The 13,716-nt window shown below is 48.9% G+C and overlaps 1 protein-coding gene across 2 annotated transcripts; it reads left to right on the top strand.

Annotated features, from left to right (window-relative positions):
- The first annotated feature begins 3,194 nt into the window (after positions 1-3,194).
- IFI30 (IFI30 lysosomal thiol reductase) lies at positions 3,195-12,054 on the top strand. 2 transcript variants are annotated; one of them, XM_082206705.1, is made up of 7 exons: positions 3,195-3,486; positions 6,921-7,103; positions 7,194-7,268; positions 8,028-8,123; positions 9,280-9,435; positions 10,506-10,574; positions 11,916-12,054. In XM_082206705.1, the coding sequence occupies exons 1-7, from the start codon at positions 3,349-3,351 to the stop codon at positions 11,991-11,993; spliced, it is 795 nt and encodes a 264-aa protein (XP_082062831.1). In that variant the 5' UTR covers positions 3,195-3,348; the 3' UTR covers positions 11,994-12,054. The 2 variants fall into 2 exon arrangements, with proteins under 2 accessions (XP_082062831.1, XP_082062830.1); XM_082206704.1 differs by having other exon boundaries at positions 3,202-3,486; positions 10,506-10,578; positions 11,920-12,054.
- The last annotated feature ends 1,662 nt before the right edge of the window (positions 12,055-13,716 follow it).

Genomic DNA, 13,716 nt, shown 5'->3' with positions numbered 1-13,716 from the left:
GTTGGCAGTGTTTGGGTTCAAAGTTGTTTGAGTACCAAGGCGTTTGAGAACCAAGGGACCGCTGTAATAATATTTCTTATCAACGGAAAGTTTGGTGCGGTGCAAGGAAGCTTTCGTCCCAGGGGGGAAAGTCAAGAGAACCATCAGTGGTTATTACTTTAGGACAGGGGTAGGCAACCGAAGGCCAGGGGTCCGGATCCAGCCCAATCCCCTTCTCAATCTGGCCCGCGGACTGTCTGCGAATCAGCGTGTTTTTACATGAGTAGAACATGTGCTTTTATTTAAAATGCATCTCTGGGTTATTTGTGGGGCATAGAAATTATTTCATTCCCCCCCCCAAAAAAATATATAGCCTGGCCCCCCACAAGGTCCGAGGGACAGTGGACCAGCCCCCTGCTGAAAAAGTTTGCTGACCCCTGCTCTAACGCCTTATTTCCCAACACGACTTTTTGCTTCCTGGAAAGTCCGCGAATCAGTGTGTTTTTACATGAGTAGAATGTGTCCTTTTATTTAAAATGCATCTCTGGGTTATTCGTGGGGCATAGGAATCCGTTCATTTATTTATTCTTTCAAAATATAGTCTGGCCCCCCACAGGGTCTGAGGGACAGGGGACCGGCCCATGGCTGAAAAAGGCTACTGACCCCTGCTCTAGGGTGCATGGTTTCATTTCGGCAGGTAAGACTCACCTGTGCATGGGATGGAGATGCTTGCAACATCAACAGCCCAGCAAATCTCCCTTCTGCATTAGTCAGAGCTTTGGATCTGAGGCAAAGGAGGCAGATCTGTGTCTCTCTTCCTTCCAGCTCTCCGACTCCACCCTGGCTCCTGTTTTCCTGCCTAGCAGCTGGGTGAGGGGGCGGAAAGAAAAAGCCCCACCCATGAACCCGGCGGGGCCCCCTCAGTTGCAGCTCCTGCAACCTGGTTCAGGTGCTGATGATGACGACATTGAGGCCACCGGAAAACTTGTCCCACTGGTTCCGAATCCTGGAGAGGATGTTGTAAACAAAATCTGCCCTTTTTCCCTTATGGGGTACCCAAGAGTTCATCTAGAGTCCTTAAGTGGGTTCCCTATCGGTAGGAGAAAATAACAGAGGCCAAGCAGAGAATATTGGGAAGCCAGAGGAGGAACCCAGAACAATGGGGTGCAAGCTCTTATATTTGTTGTTGTTGACTCATTTAGTGGTGTCCTCCTCTTCGTGGCCCCCTGGACCAGAGCAGGCCAGGCCCTCCTGTCTTCCACTGCCTCCCACAGTTTGGTCAAACTCATGCTGGCAGCTTCGAGAACACTGTCCCACCATCTCGTCCTCTGTCGTCCCCTTCTCCTTGCGCCCTCCATATTTCCCAACATCAGGGTCTTTTCCAGGGAGTCTTCTCTTCTCCTGAGGTGGCCAAAGTCTTTGAGCCTCAGCTTCAGGATCTGTCCTTCCAGTGAGCACTCAGGGCTGGTTTCCTTCAGAATGGAGAGGTTGGATCTTCTTGCAGTCCATGGGACTCTACATAAGACCTTAGAATTCTTATTCTACATAAGGCCTTAGAATTCCTATAAGAAGCTTTTTTTTTTGGAAATCAAAGTTGTTGTGCTTTTCTTTTATGAAAACAAAGTTTCCTGGGAAACCCTGTAAAGATGAGGACATGAGTACTCAGATATATTTAAACGCTTTTCAATAATATTCGTGATCTTTCCCCCTGCCCACCCCACCCCTGCTACGCCCATGCCCACTTTGAAGAGCTGAGGATCTGGGGGGTTTTGGGTTTTGTGACATGCAAACTCCCAAGCAAAAACGGGCGCCTTATCTCTCTCCCTTCCGTGTCAGCTGCCAGTTCCAAAGTCCAGCCTTTTTGTTGTCAAGCGCAAAAAGTTGCTCAACAGCTTGTGTCAGCAGATCGGCTCCGCCTGGGGGCTTGCACAATTTCCCTTGCTAGGTGGCAAATATCTGGGTAGTGTTGAATTCTTGCAGGCATGCTGCGACCTGAGGCGACCCACCCACCCGCCTCCTTGCCAGGCAGGCAGGCAGTCCACTGTCCAATCTGAACTGGGGGGGGGTGGTCCCCAGAGGAGCCAAATCCTAGGGGCCTCGCCCGTCCAATAAAACACTGGTGCGCATTGCCATTCAAATAGCGTGTGCCTGACACCTCATGCCATCGGTTATGCTAGGTGGGGCTTATTTTTATTCAAGTTGGCACCCCCCCCCACTCTCCAGGAACTTCCCATCCCCTCCAAGGTTTCTCCCCTGAAAAGAGGGACGTCCTATTCCATCCCCTCCAACGTTTCTCCCCTGAAAAGAGGGACGTCCTATTCCATCCCCTCCAACGTTTCTCCCCTGAAAATAGGGACGTTCTATTCCATCCCCTCCAACGTTTCTCCCCTGAGAAGAGGGACGTCCTATTCCATCCCCTCCAACGTTTCTCCCCTGAAAATAGGGACGTCCTATTCCATCCCCTCCAAGGTTTCTCCCCTGAAAAGAGGGACGTCCTATTCCATCCCCTCCAATGTTTCTCCCCTGAAAATTGGGACGTCCTATTCCATCCCCTCCAACGTTTCTCCCCTGAAAAGAGGGACGTCCTATTCCATCCCCTCCAACGTTTCTCCCCTGAAAAGAGGGACGTCCTAGGGAAAAGCGGGACTTTCCGGCATCAAATCAGAAACCGACACAGCTTCAAAGAGGATTGCAAAACAGATTTTTTTTTTTTTTTAAAAGAAGTATTGTAAACATGTTAGCACGCTAGCAGGCTGGGAGTAAGTTCAGCAGTAAAAAAAAGTTACTTTGAGAAACAAGCTGAGAAAATCAGCTATAGATTAGTTATAATATACAGCAGCAAAAAATAACCGTGAAAGGGTTTGAGGGACGTCTTTAAAGGGAATGCTTCCAGGAAAATGTTTGGTTAATTGTATTTTATTTGTGGGGGGAGGGACGACCTATTTTTCCCCTGCAAATCCCTGGAAAATATTTTCTTTCTTTGGCGATCACTCCTAGCAAGACTGTCTTCCATGGACACGGTATTTCCCCTGGAAAACAGGGGCAATTGGCAGGCCTGCAACATCTGGAAGCCCCCAAACGGTTTTCTGGTTGTTGCTTTGAAACAGGCGCGCGCACAGTGGTCTTTCCCCTAAATCTCCGGGTCTGGGGCTTCCCAAAAGTCCGGCTCCTCCTCCTCCTCTGGAGCAAGTCAGGGGCCGGCTGACTCACACACACACAAAACCGCAGCAGAAGAAGACGAACGGGTTGCGAGGAGGAAGAAGAGGGAAGGGCGGAGCCGGCCAAGGGGGTTTTTAAGAGCCGCCCGTCTCGCCCCCGCCGTGCGCACTCCGCCTTGCCGTTGCGCACAGCCCGGCACCTCTCCTCGCCATGGCTCCCGGCTGGCTCCTGCCCATCGCCGCTTTCTGCTGCCTGGGGGGCGCGGCGGGCATCGCCCTGGGGGGCACCCCTTGCCCCTACCCCCCGCACCAGTGGTGCGGCTCCAGCGAGATCGCGCAGGCTTGCAAGGTGAGGAAAGGGAAAGCGAAGGTGGAGAGGGAAAGCGCAAACTCTTTGCGCGCAGGCGAGGTGGCAAATCCGGAGCCGGGCGGAGGGGAGGGGTGGCCACCCACGTTGCGGGTGGGGTGGGAGGGGGGTGTTGTAAGCAAAAATTGCCTTTCTTCCCTTATGGAGTATCCAAGAGCCCATATAGAGTCCTTACATAGGTTCCCTATTGGTAGGAGAGAATAACAGAGGCCAAGCAGAGAATACTGAGAAGCAAAGCAGCTAGTAAGCTTGATCTTTATTGATCTGTTGCAACAGGGTGCTCCCCTCACCTGCAGGAGAGAGGAGGGACCCAGAAAAATGGTGTGCAAGGCCTTAAAAAGACTTTTGAAATTGCCACCCTGTAGATCAAGACCACCCCCAGAAACATCAGACATACATCACAGAAGGGGTGTAAGCTAAGACCACCCCTCAGATACATCACACCTACATCACAAAAAAGGTGGTCTAAACAGAAATTTGAATGTTGTTTTTCTCTTGTCCTTGTTTATCTCCTGTCTGGCAGGTTACTTGATTGGATTGCTTGGGTAGCCTGGCCAGTCTTTTGTAATGATAAATGCTTAGTTCCTGGGCCAGGTCACAGGCTCACACCCTATTCATATCTAAAATGTGCCCTTAAGACAGGATTTGTGAGGAAAGAGACAATGGGGAGGTTTCCCCCTTTGACCTTGCAGAGAAAACATTTGCTCAGTTTAGGAATCAAAATGGTTCCAGGTTGGCCTTCTTGTGCTGATCTATGTACATGTGATTATGAACGTTACCATATATCTAAGACCTCAAAATTCCTATCACAGGGGCTTTGAGAGAGGAAGGGGGACTAGCAGTGGTGACAGGGGGCTTTGTGCGACCCCCTCCTTCCTGGGACTCGGAGGAATGGGTGGCTCCGAATGGCTGCTGTGCACACGGGTCCTGCTTGGGGACGGGGACGGGGTTCTTCCCAGGGGGGGCCCACCTCGTTGGCCACTGGGGGGCAGGAGGCTGGATTCCGATGCACCCATTTTGTCCTGATTCAACTGCCGCGGGGGGTCTTATGAGTCCTAAATGGAGACCCGACGACCATAGGTGCCCACAAAATTCCCCACGAAGAGTCCGGGCATTCACAAATTTTTGGTGCCAGGGCCATGCACGCTGCAAGTCGGCCACGGGCGCAGGGCCAAGTTGGTACTGCTGCTGTGGGCAGAGGCAGTCTACCTTAAGAGTGGTAGGGAGGAAGAGTGGGAAAAGGCCGTTGCTCTCGGGTCTTGCCTAAGCGCCTTGGGGGGCACCTCAGTGTGAAGACAGGGGGCTGGACTCAGTGCTGGGGGGGGTCCCCCGTGTAGGGCACCCAGCCAAGGGGCCACAGAATCATCACCATCAGTGAGGTGTTCCCAAAAGAAAGGAAGGATTGAACTCTGATTAATGAGAATACACACAGAGGCTTGAACCAGCAAGACTCTGGGAAGGGTGCGTATAATAATCTCTGCCTCCAGCCCCTGGCCCAGGTCGTTTTATTCACAAAAGAACTTTTTACAGAGTGTTTGTAAGAACCAATCAGATTTCTTATGAGCATTTCAACAAACAAAGTTAAACTACCAAGACTAATTAAGCACACATATTTCTGGGGTAAACAAAACCGAACTACGAAGGAGTGCATTTGGCAACCCCTGAGGTCATAAACAAGCAATACACATGATAAGAAGGATGGCCAGCCAGGAAGACAGCTATCATTATCACCTTCAGGTGAGACCTGTTTCCTGACCCTAAGGTTAACATCCTAAGATTAACATATCAGAAAAGCTACATTAAAGAAACTTGCTCACTGTCTTTGATGGCCCAGGACGCCTGCCTGGCGAAGCAACTGGGCTGTGTATGTGACTTGTTGAGCAAGAGAAATGGACACTAGAGGAAATGGCCAGAGATGCAGGCGGTTGTGGGATTTGATCAGAAATTATTGTCAATGAATTGAACCCAGTCAACACCATGCATTCATCGTGGACACAATGGCTTGATGCATATTTTATAATTCCTCATAGTAATCCCACCTGACCCCACACTCTGGATATTTGCACTCCTACAGACCAGGGCCTTTTTCAGCCAGAGCTCAGTTCCAGCACCTCTCAGGTGGGCACCATTGCCAGTTATAAGAGAAAAAGGTAAAAGGTAAAGGACGCCTGGACGGTGAAGTCCAGTCCCAGGCAACACTGGGATTGCGGCGCTCATCTCGCTTTCAGGCCGAGGGAGCCGGCGTTGTCCACAGACAGCTTTCCAGGTCATGTGGCCAGCAGGACTAAACTGCTTCTGGCACATGACGGAAACCAGAGTGCACGGAAACACCATTTACCTTCCCGCTGGAGCGGTACCTATTTATCTACTTGCACTGGTCTGCTTTCAAACTGCTTGCCCTTCACATGTGACCGAACTCCCATCTCCCAGGCAGCCTGGCAGACACGAAGATTTAAAACAGTATTTCATCAGCTACTGCCGATCCCTTAATCTGTGCCATGGAACAGGTTCCGTACAGGAGTGGCTTAGGGAGCCGCTGTTCTCTGAGGTTCCCTGAAAACGTTCACCATATCATCTTCACAACAACTTTGCGAGGTAGTCTAGGCTGAGAGATCGAGGCCCAAAGGCCCCCAGGGAGAGCTTTGAAAGGATCTGAGCCAACGGTCCTGGGTTCAAACTCTGACAGTAGCTCCAGAGAGCGGCTGCCGTGCGGTGCTGAGCTATAGGTGAACCAAGGCTCTAGTTATGGCAGCTCCTAGCAGAGGCAAAACGTCTCCTCGTTGAGCCAAGCCCAACGCAGCTTTGCTTTTGCAGCGCCCCCCCCCATTTTCTCAGCATCTTATTTTTTGGGGGGGTGTTTCCCCACGGAAAGCCCCACCTTGTTTTTCGGAAGCCGGAAGCCGATCTCAGCCGCTTTCACTTCCCTCTTGAAAGATGGAGGAGGAAACTGGCCGGGCGAGAGGTCGCTGCAGTTGGGGAGACATCATTATTTATTTTAATGGTTTTATTTCTATGCGATTTTTTGTTCAGACAAATCCCAAAGCGGCTTACAAACCAAAGAAATAAATAAAGAATCTTTGTTTGCGGCAGCCGCCGGCCATAGCAATAAAACAACAATACGATATATCTATCTATCATCTATCTATCTATCTATCTATCTATCTATCTATCTATCTATCATCTATCTATCTATCTATCATCTATCTATCATCTATCTATCTATCTATCTTTATCTATCTATCTATCATCTATCTATCATCTATCTATCATCTATCTATCTATCTATCTATCTATCTATCTATCTATCGATCTATCGATCTATCGATCTATCGATCTATCATCTATCTATCTATCTATCTATCTATCTATCTGTCTGTCTGTCTGTCTATCTCCACCACCGCTCTTTCCTTTGGCAGGCAGAGAAGCACTGTGCCCGGCTGGCCTCCCCCGGGAAGAAAGCTGACCCCGTCTCCGTCAGCCTCTTCTACGAGAGCCTCTGCCCCGCTTGCCGCTCCTTCCTGGTCTTCCAGCTCTTCCCCACCTGGCTTTTGGTGGGCAATGCCATGGAAATCACCCTGGTCCCTTACGGGAACGCCCAGGTAGGTCCCGATCCCCTGGGCAGGGGTGGGGAGGCTGTGCCCACCCTCCTTTTCCCTGACGCCCGTCCTGTCTCTCTCCCTCTCTTGCAGGAGAAAAAAGGCCCCTCCAGGTGGGAATTTGAGTGCCAGCACGGCCCTGATGAATGCCTGGGCAACGTGATGGAGGTGGGTACACCCTCTAGGCAGGCCAAGGACCGACCTGCAGGGCCGGCGCGCCAAGGCTTCTCTGTCTCCTCCGTTTCCAGGGGTTTTTCTCTCACCTGGCGGGAAGAGTTTTCCGTTTGTCAGCCTGGTGTCCGGGGAACATTTAGGGTTTCTTTAGGGCTGTCAAAACAAAACAAAAAGCCGAGCTTACGAAGCCTTTTCCTTTTTTAAAATAATGGTTTTTGTTTTGTCACAGAACTCCAGTCATATCTCTGTCTATCTATCTGTCTATCTATCTGTCTATCTATCTCATCTATCATCTATCTATCATCTATCTATCTATCTATCTATCATCTATCTCATCTATATCTATCTATCTATCATCCATCTATCTATCATCTATCTATATCTATCTATCATCTATCTATCTATCTATCTATCTATCTATCTATCTATCTATCTATCATCTCATCTATCATCTATCTCATCTATCATCTATCTCATCTTCTTTTATTATTTATACCCCGAAGAGGCATATTCACTGTGGGGGAAGTGCTTTTTCGCAGATCAGGTGGGGAAACGGAAGCTGCCTCCCTCCAGAGTTTGCTGGGCTCCGACTCACGCCGGGCAAAAGATTCTTACCTTTCAGGGAGGGTGGACTAGATGGCCACTGGAGGTCCCTTCCCATTTTTATGAGCTTTGGCCCATTGAGCTTTGGCCCATTTTTATGAGCTCCCCCTCCCCCCCGCTCTAACCCTTACCCCCTGCTCCCCCCCCCAGGCCTGCCTGATCCACCTGCTGGGCGACCAGGGCAGCTTCTTCCCTCTCATCTTCTGCATGGAGTCCAGCGCCAACGTCACCCAGAACTTGGAAACGGTACGTTCCCCAAATTCCTTCCCGCGGAAACCCGCCTCACAGGGCTGGCGGCGGGGGCTGCTTCCAGCGTGGGAAATCCCTAGGGGGGCAGGGTCTCCGGTTTGGGGGCAAGTTTGGGGAAGAAAGGGAGGGGGGGAGAGAGAGAGAGAGTGGGAGAAAGAGAGAGAGGGAGGGAGGGAGAAAGAGAGAGAGAGAGAGAGAGAGAGAGAGAGAGAGAGAGAGAGAGAGAGAAGGAAAGGAAGGAAGGAAGGAAGGAAGGAAGGAAGGAAGGAAGGAAGGAAGGAAGGAAGAAAGAAAGAAAAGAGAAAAAGATAGAGAGAGAGAGAAAGAGAGAGAGAGAGAGAGAGAGAGAGAGAGAGAGAGAGAGAGAGAGAGAGAAGGAAAGGAAGGAAGGAAGGAAGGAAGGAAGGAAGGAAGGAAGGAAGGAAGGAAAGAGAAAAAGATAGAGAGAGAGAGAGAAAGAGAGAGAGAGAGAGAGAGAGAGAGAGAAAGTGAGTGAGTGAGTGAGTGAGAGGGAGGGAGAAAGAGAGAGGGAGAGAGAGAGAGAAAGAAAGAAAAAGAAAGAAAGAAAGAAAGAAAGAAAGAAAGAAAGAAAGAAGAGAGAGAGAGGGAGAGGGAGAAAGAGAGAGAGAGAAGGAAAAGAAGGAAGGAAGGAAGGAAGGAAGAAAAGAGAAAGAGAGAGAGAGAATAGAGAGGGAGAGAAAGAAAGAAAGAAAGAAAGAAAGAAAGAAAGAAAGAAAGAAAGAAAGAAAGAAAGAAAGAAAGAGGGGGAGAGGGAGAAAGAGAGAGAGAGAAGGAAAGGAAGGAAGGAAGGAAGGAAGAAAGAAAAGAGAGAGAAAGAGAGAAAGAAAGAAAGAAAAGAGAGAGAGAGAGAGAGAGAGAGAGAGAGAGAGAAGGAAATAAATAAATAAATTGTCCTTTCTCATGGCAGATCCAGATGAGCAGGTGACAGCAAAGGTGGCAAGGTTTTTAGAATCAGAATAAGACCCACTATTTGACTATTGATTCAAAGCCCTAAAACGTATTTCATATCATTGACTTTTCATTTCGGTTCTTTGCATATCGTATTGTTGTTTTATTGCTGTGACTGGCAGCCGACGCAGATAGCGATCCATTCTTCCCTTCTCATTCTCTTGCCACCCTCTGTTCCCCCCAGTGCATGAAGCTGTACCCCACCAGCGAGATCCCCCTGGCCAACGTCACGTCTTGCGTGAGCGGAGACCTGGGCAACAAACTCATGCACCAGAATGCGCAGCTCACAGACGCCCTCCGGCCGCCCCACAAGTACGTGCCGTGGATCGCTGTCAACGGGGTAAGTCCTGGCCGGAGGTGCCCAAATTCGGGCGGCAAAGGTCCTGAGTTCGAGTCTTGCTCTGCCCGCAGATTTGAAAGCCAGCAACCCTTTTGCAGGCAGGAGGTCCGTCGGTTTCGGATAACCATCGCGACCCCTGCCTTCCAAATAAACTAATTTAATTTTCCATTATTAAAGCCCACTAACAGCCACTTTTTATCAACGTCAGATTACAATTCCCAGCCGATTCTACATTTTGAGTGACGTCCCGTGGGCTGGGTTTTGGGGCGCAAAGTCCTTACTCCTTCCCTTCTTAGCTGACGTATTTTCCCCTGTGTCACATTTTCTTAATTTTTTTGGGGGGGGACTCGAAATTAAGAAAATGGGGGGAGATTGCCCCCATTTATAAGACTACACCCCCTTTTTAAACATTATTTTTTTAGTTTAAAACACCTAGCCTTATACACAAAAAAGTACGGTAATCCAATTGCATTCCGTCCTGGCCTTTAGTCCCTTATCAACAGCGACAGATTGATTGATTTCCATTCCTGTTGAGATATTTAATAATAATAAAAATAATAAATTTCGGCAAAAAGAGTTGCGTCGCAACCCCCACATTGGAAGGGGTTGGGCTGGATGACATTTTATTTAGCTTTAGCGTTCGGACCCAGGAGAGACCCGAGTGCGAATCGCCGCTCACTTGAAGGTCGCTGTGGCCGGTCTCTCTCTCCCTCGCCTACTTCTCAGGGTTGTTGTGACGATAAAAGGGGGGCAATTGGGGAGAAAAGTGAGGGAAGGTTGGGGTGTGAATTGAATCCCTCCCAGTGATAAAAGGGGAAGAGGGGAGAATTCGCACCCGCCGCTTCGAGTTGCGATTCCGGGGTTGGACTAGTGGACCTCTAGGGTTCACTCTTCCATCTCTAGGTCTGAAAATGCAACAAATAAAGCAACTGAGTGGTTTTCCAGGGGTGTAGAGGTTCCTATTTCAGCAGAGCGCCCCGAGTTTTCTGCCGCAGGGGACGGATTTGGGGGCGCCCTCCCCATCGCCTGCCCCACTGATTTCTTTCTTTATTCCGCCCCCCCAACCCCAGAACCACACGGAAGAACTCCAGGCTGAAGCGCAATCCAACCTCCTCGGGGTCGTCTGTAAGCTGTATAAGGCAAGTGCTTGTCTAATAATAATAATAATAATAATAATACCCCACCCATTTCCCCCTTTCTCTTTCCCCTCCAAAGGGCCATTCTTAGCTGGGGGTCTTTGCCCTCCCACAATGAATTTGGGACGGTGTGGGGAGGGCCAAGTGTCCACTTTGGGAGTGGGTCATTTCCCCCTGCCTCTTTTGGTTTTGCTTTAATCCCCCCCCCCTTTAATTTTAAAATTAAATTCCACATACAATTTTTTTTTGCTTTAATTCCCCTCCTTTAATTTTATAATTAAATTTCCAGAAATCCCACATACAATTTTTTTTTGCTTTAATTCCCCTCCTTTAATTTTAAAACTAAATTTCCAGAAGTTCCACATGCAATTTAATTTTCAAATTAAATGTCCAGAAATCCCACATACAATTTCTTTTTTGCATTCATTTCCCCCTTTAATTTTCAAATTAAATGTCCAGAAATCCCACATACAATTTCTTTTTTGCATTCATTCCCCCCCTTTAATTTTCAAATTAAATTTCCACAAATCCCACATACAATTTTTTTGCTTTCATCCCCCCCTTTAATTTTAAAATTAAATTTCCACAAATTCCACAGGCAGTCTTTACTTTTGCTTTATCCCCTCCCCTTGAATTTCAAAATAAAATTTTCTGGAAATTCCACGTACAATTCCAAAGCACTTTTTAAATACAGTGGTACCTCGCAAGACGAATGCCTCCCAAGACAAAAAACGTCTTGCAAGTTTGTTTCCTTTTTCTTAACACCGTTAATACTGTTGCGACTTGACTTCCAGGAGCAACTCATAGAACGTGGTGTACATAGTAGCCTTTTTTGAGATTTTTAAAGACTTTGGTGATTTTTGAAGCTTTTCCAAAACTTCCCCGACACCGTGCTTCGCAAGACGACAAAAATCGCAAGACGACAAAACTCGCGGAACGAATTAATTTCGTCTTGCGAGGCGCCACCGTATATAAAATAAATTCTTTTGCATTATTGACTTTTCCCATTCCTTTTTCTGTGATGTTTCCCTTATATCCGCCCCCCCTGCTCTCCCCTCTTTTAATATATCCTAATCACAATAGACTCCCCTGCCTCTCTTTGGCTGGGGGGTGCCCTATAGGGACCCCGGTTGGGGGTGCCAGAGAGGGAGAGAGAGAGATGGGGGAGAGAAAGGGGGAAATGGTGGGGCAGAAAGGAAACTGTGTGCTAGGTTGCCTCTTAGGGCCATGGGTTCGAATCCTACTTGGGGCAAAAGATCCCTCCATTTGCAGGGGCTGGACTAGATGTCCCCCGGGGGTCCCTCTGCCATTTTATTATTTATTTCCCCCCTTCTGTCCCTGCAGGGAGACCTGCCTCCCGTCTGCCAGCACAAAGGCAACCCCTCACCCTTCTCCCCGCAAGATGCCTGCCTGAAGATCTAGCTCCTCTTTCCCCACAACGCCTGTCTCTGGGGCTGGGGCTGCCCCCCCCAAAAGCCCACCCCCCCAAAAAAAAATGCACACGCAACCGCAGTGCCCATCCCACTGCAGGTGGGTCGAAGGAAGCGTCTTCCCTGCTACAATCCGGCCTGTTGTTATTCCCCTGCGGAACTCCCTGCCACAAGGTCTGGAACCGAGGAGCGGCCGGGGAGGAAGGAAACGAAAGGAGCACCGCTAGGCGTTTCGGGGGTCCGGAACGAGACTCAGGACCGCTTCTCCCTCCTTCCGAACCTGAAGGGCCAGAGGGAGGCGAGTTCTGATCCTGCTATCCTGGAGGAAAAAACGGACACCCTTCCTTTTTGCAAACTGCGAAAGCACTGCCAGGTTGTCTTTTCACCTTCTCTCTCCCCAAAATGGAAATTGTGCCTTTAAAAAAAAAACAAAAAACACTCCAAACGGATCGGTTTCTTTTCTGGCCGAAATGCTTCCCTTGTCGGTTTTTTTGTGGGTGGGGGTCAAATCCGTACCAAGATTGCAGATGCCCCCCTGGGGTTTTGGTTATTTAATTATTTCGCAAATTTTACACACGGTTGGGTTGCTTAAACAAGCTCGGTAGATAAAGCAATAAAAGGACCGAGGAGAAAAATCGACATGGCAATAATAATAATAATAGTTAATAATGATTTTATCCAATCAGTCATCATTACTGGCAAAGGGAGAATGCAAAGATATATAGGTCAAATCTCAAAAGGGGTATCCGTTCATAAAAGGAAATACTTTGAGACAGAACAATGCAGACCTAGTTAAGGAGTGCGTCTCAACTGTTATAAAACAATTTTATTATTTGTAAGGCCCCCCATCGGAAAGGCTGGCCCAAGTTGCTCTTGACGGCTCCCAGCAAAATTTTAAAAAGGCAATAAAAGATCAGCTACTAAAAACTTCCCCGTACAGGACTGCCTGCTAATTAAAAACTTTTGAAAAGCTGACTTAACAAAAAGCTGAAAAATGGGACTAAGGCTTGTCTCCAAATGCAGGAATTTCCAGGGGAGAAACGTTGGAGGGGATGGAATAGGACGTCCCTATTTTCAGGAGAGAAACGTTGGTGGGGATGGAATAGGACGTCCCTATTTTCAGGGGAGAAACGTTGGTGGGGATGGAATAGGACGTCCCTATTTTCAGGGGAGAAACGTTGGAGGGGATGGAATAGGACGTCCCTATTTTCAGGGGAGAAACGTTGGAGGGGATGGAATAGGACGTCCCTATTTTCAGGGGAGAAACGTTGGAGGGGATGGAATAGGACGTCCCTATATTCAGGGGAGAAAGCTTGGAGGGGATGGAATAGGACGTCCCTATTTTCAGGGGAGAAACGTTGGAGGGGATGGAATAGGACGTCCCTCTTTTCAGGGGAGAAAGCTTGGAGGGGATGGAGAGGACGTCCCTATTTTCAGGGGAGAAACGTTGGAGGGGATGGAAGAGGACATCCCTATATTCAGGGGAGAAAGCTTGGAGGGGATGGAGAGGACGTCCCTCTTTTCAGGGGAGAAACGTTGGAGGGGATGGAGAGGACGTCCCTCTTTTCAGGGGAGAAACGTTGGAGGGGATGGAAGAGGACGTCCCCATTTTCAGGGGAGAAACGTTGGAGGGGATGGAATAGGACGTCCCCATTTTCAGGGGAGAAACGTTGGAGGGGATGGAATAGGACGTCCCTATTTTCAGGGGAGAAACG

Source organism: Podarcis vaucheri (assembly GCF_965113315.1).
Source record: "Podarcis vaucheri genome assembly, chromosome: 18".
NCBI lineage: Eukaryota > Metazoa > Chordata > Lepidosauria > Squamata > Lacertidae > Podarcis > Podarcis vaucheri.
Note: the sequence above shows the minus strand (reverse complement) of the source record. Positions and strands in the feature narration are given on the sequence as shown.

Coding starts and splice junctions, on each gene's coding strand:
- IFI30 (XM_082206705.1), top strand. CDS start 3,349: ATGGCTCCCGGCTGGCTCCTGCCCATCGCCGCTTTCTGCTGCCTGGGG. Junction 7,269..8,027: donor GCCTGGGCAACGTGATGGAG/GTGGGTACACCC, acceptor TCCCCCCCCCAG/GCCTGCCTGATCCACCTGCT. Junction 9,436..10,505: donor CGTGGATCGCTGTCAACGGG/GTAAGTCCTGGC, acceptor CCCCAACCCCAG/AACCACACGGAAGAACTCCA.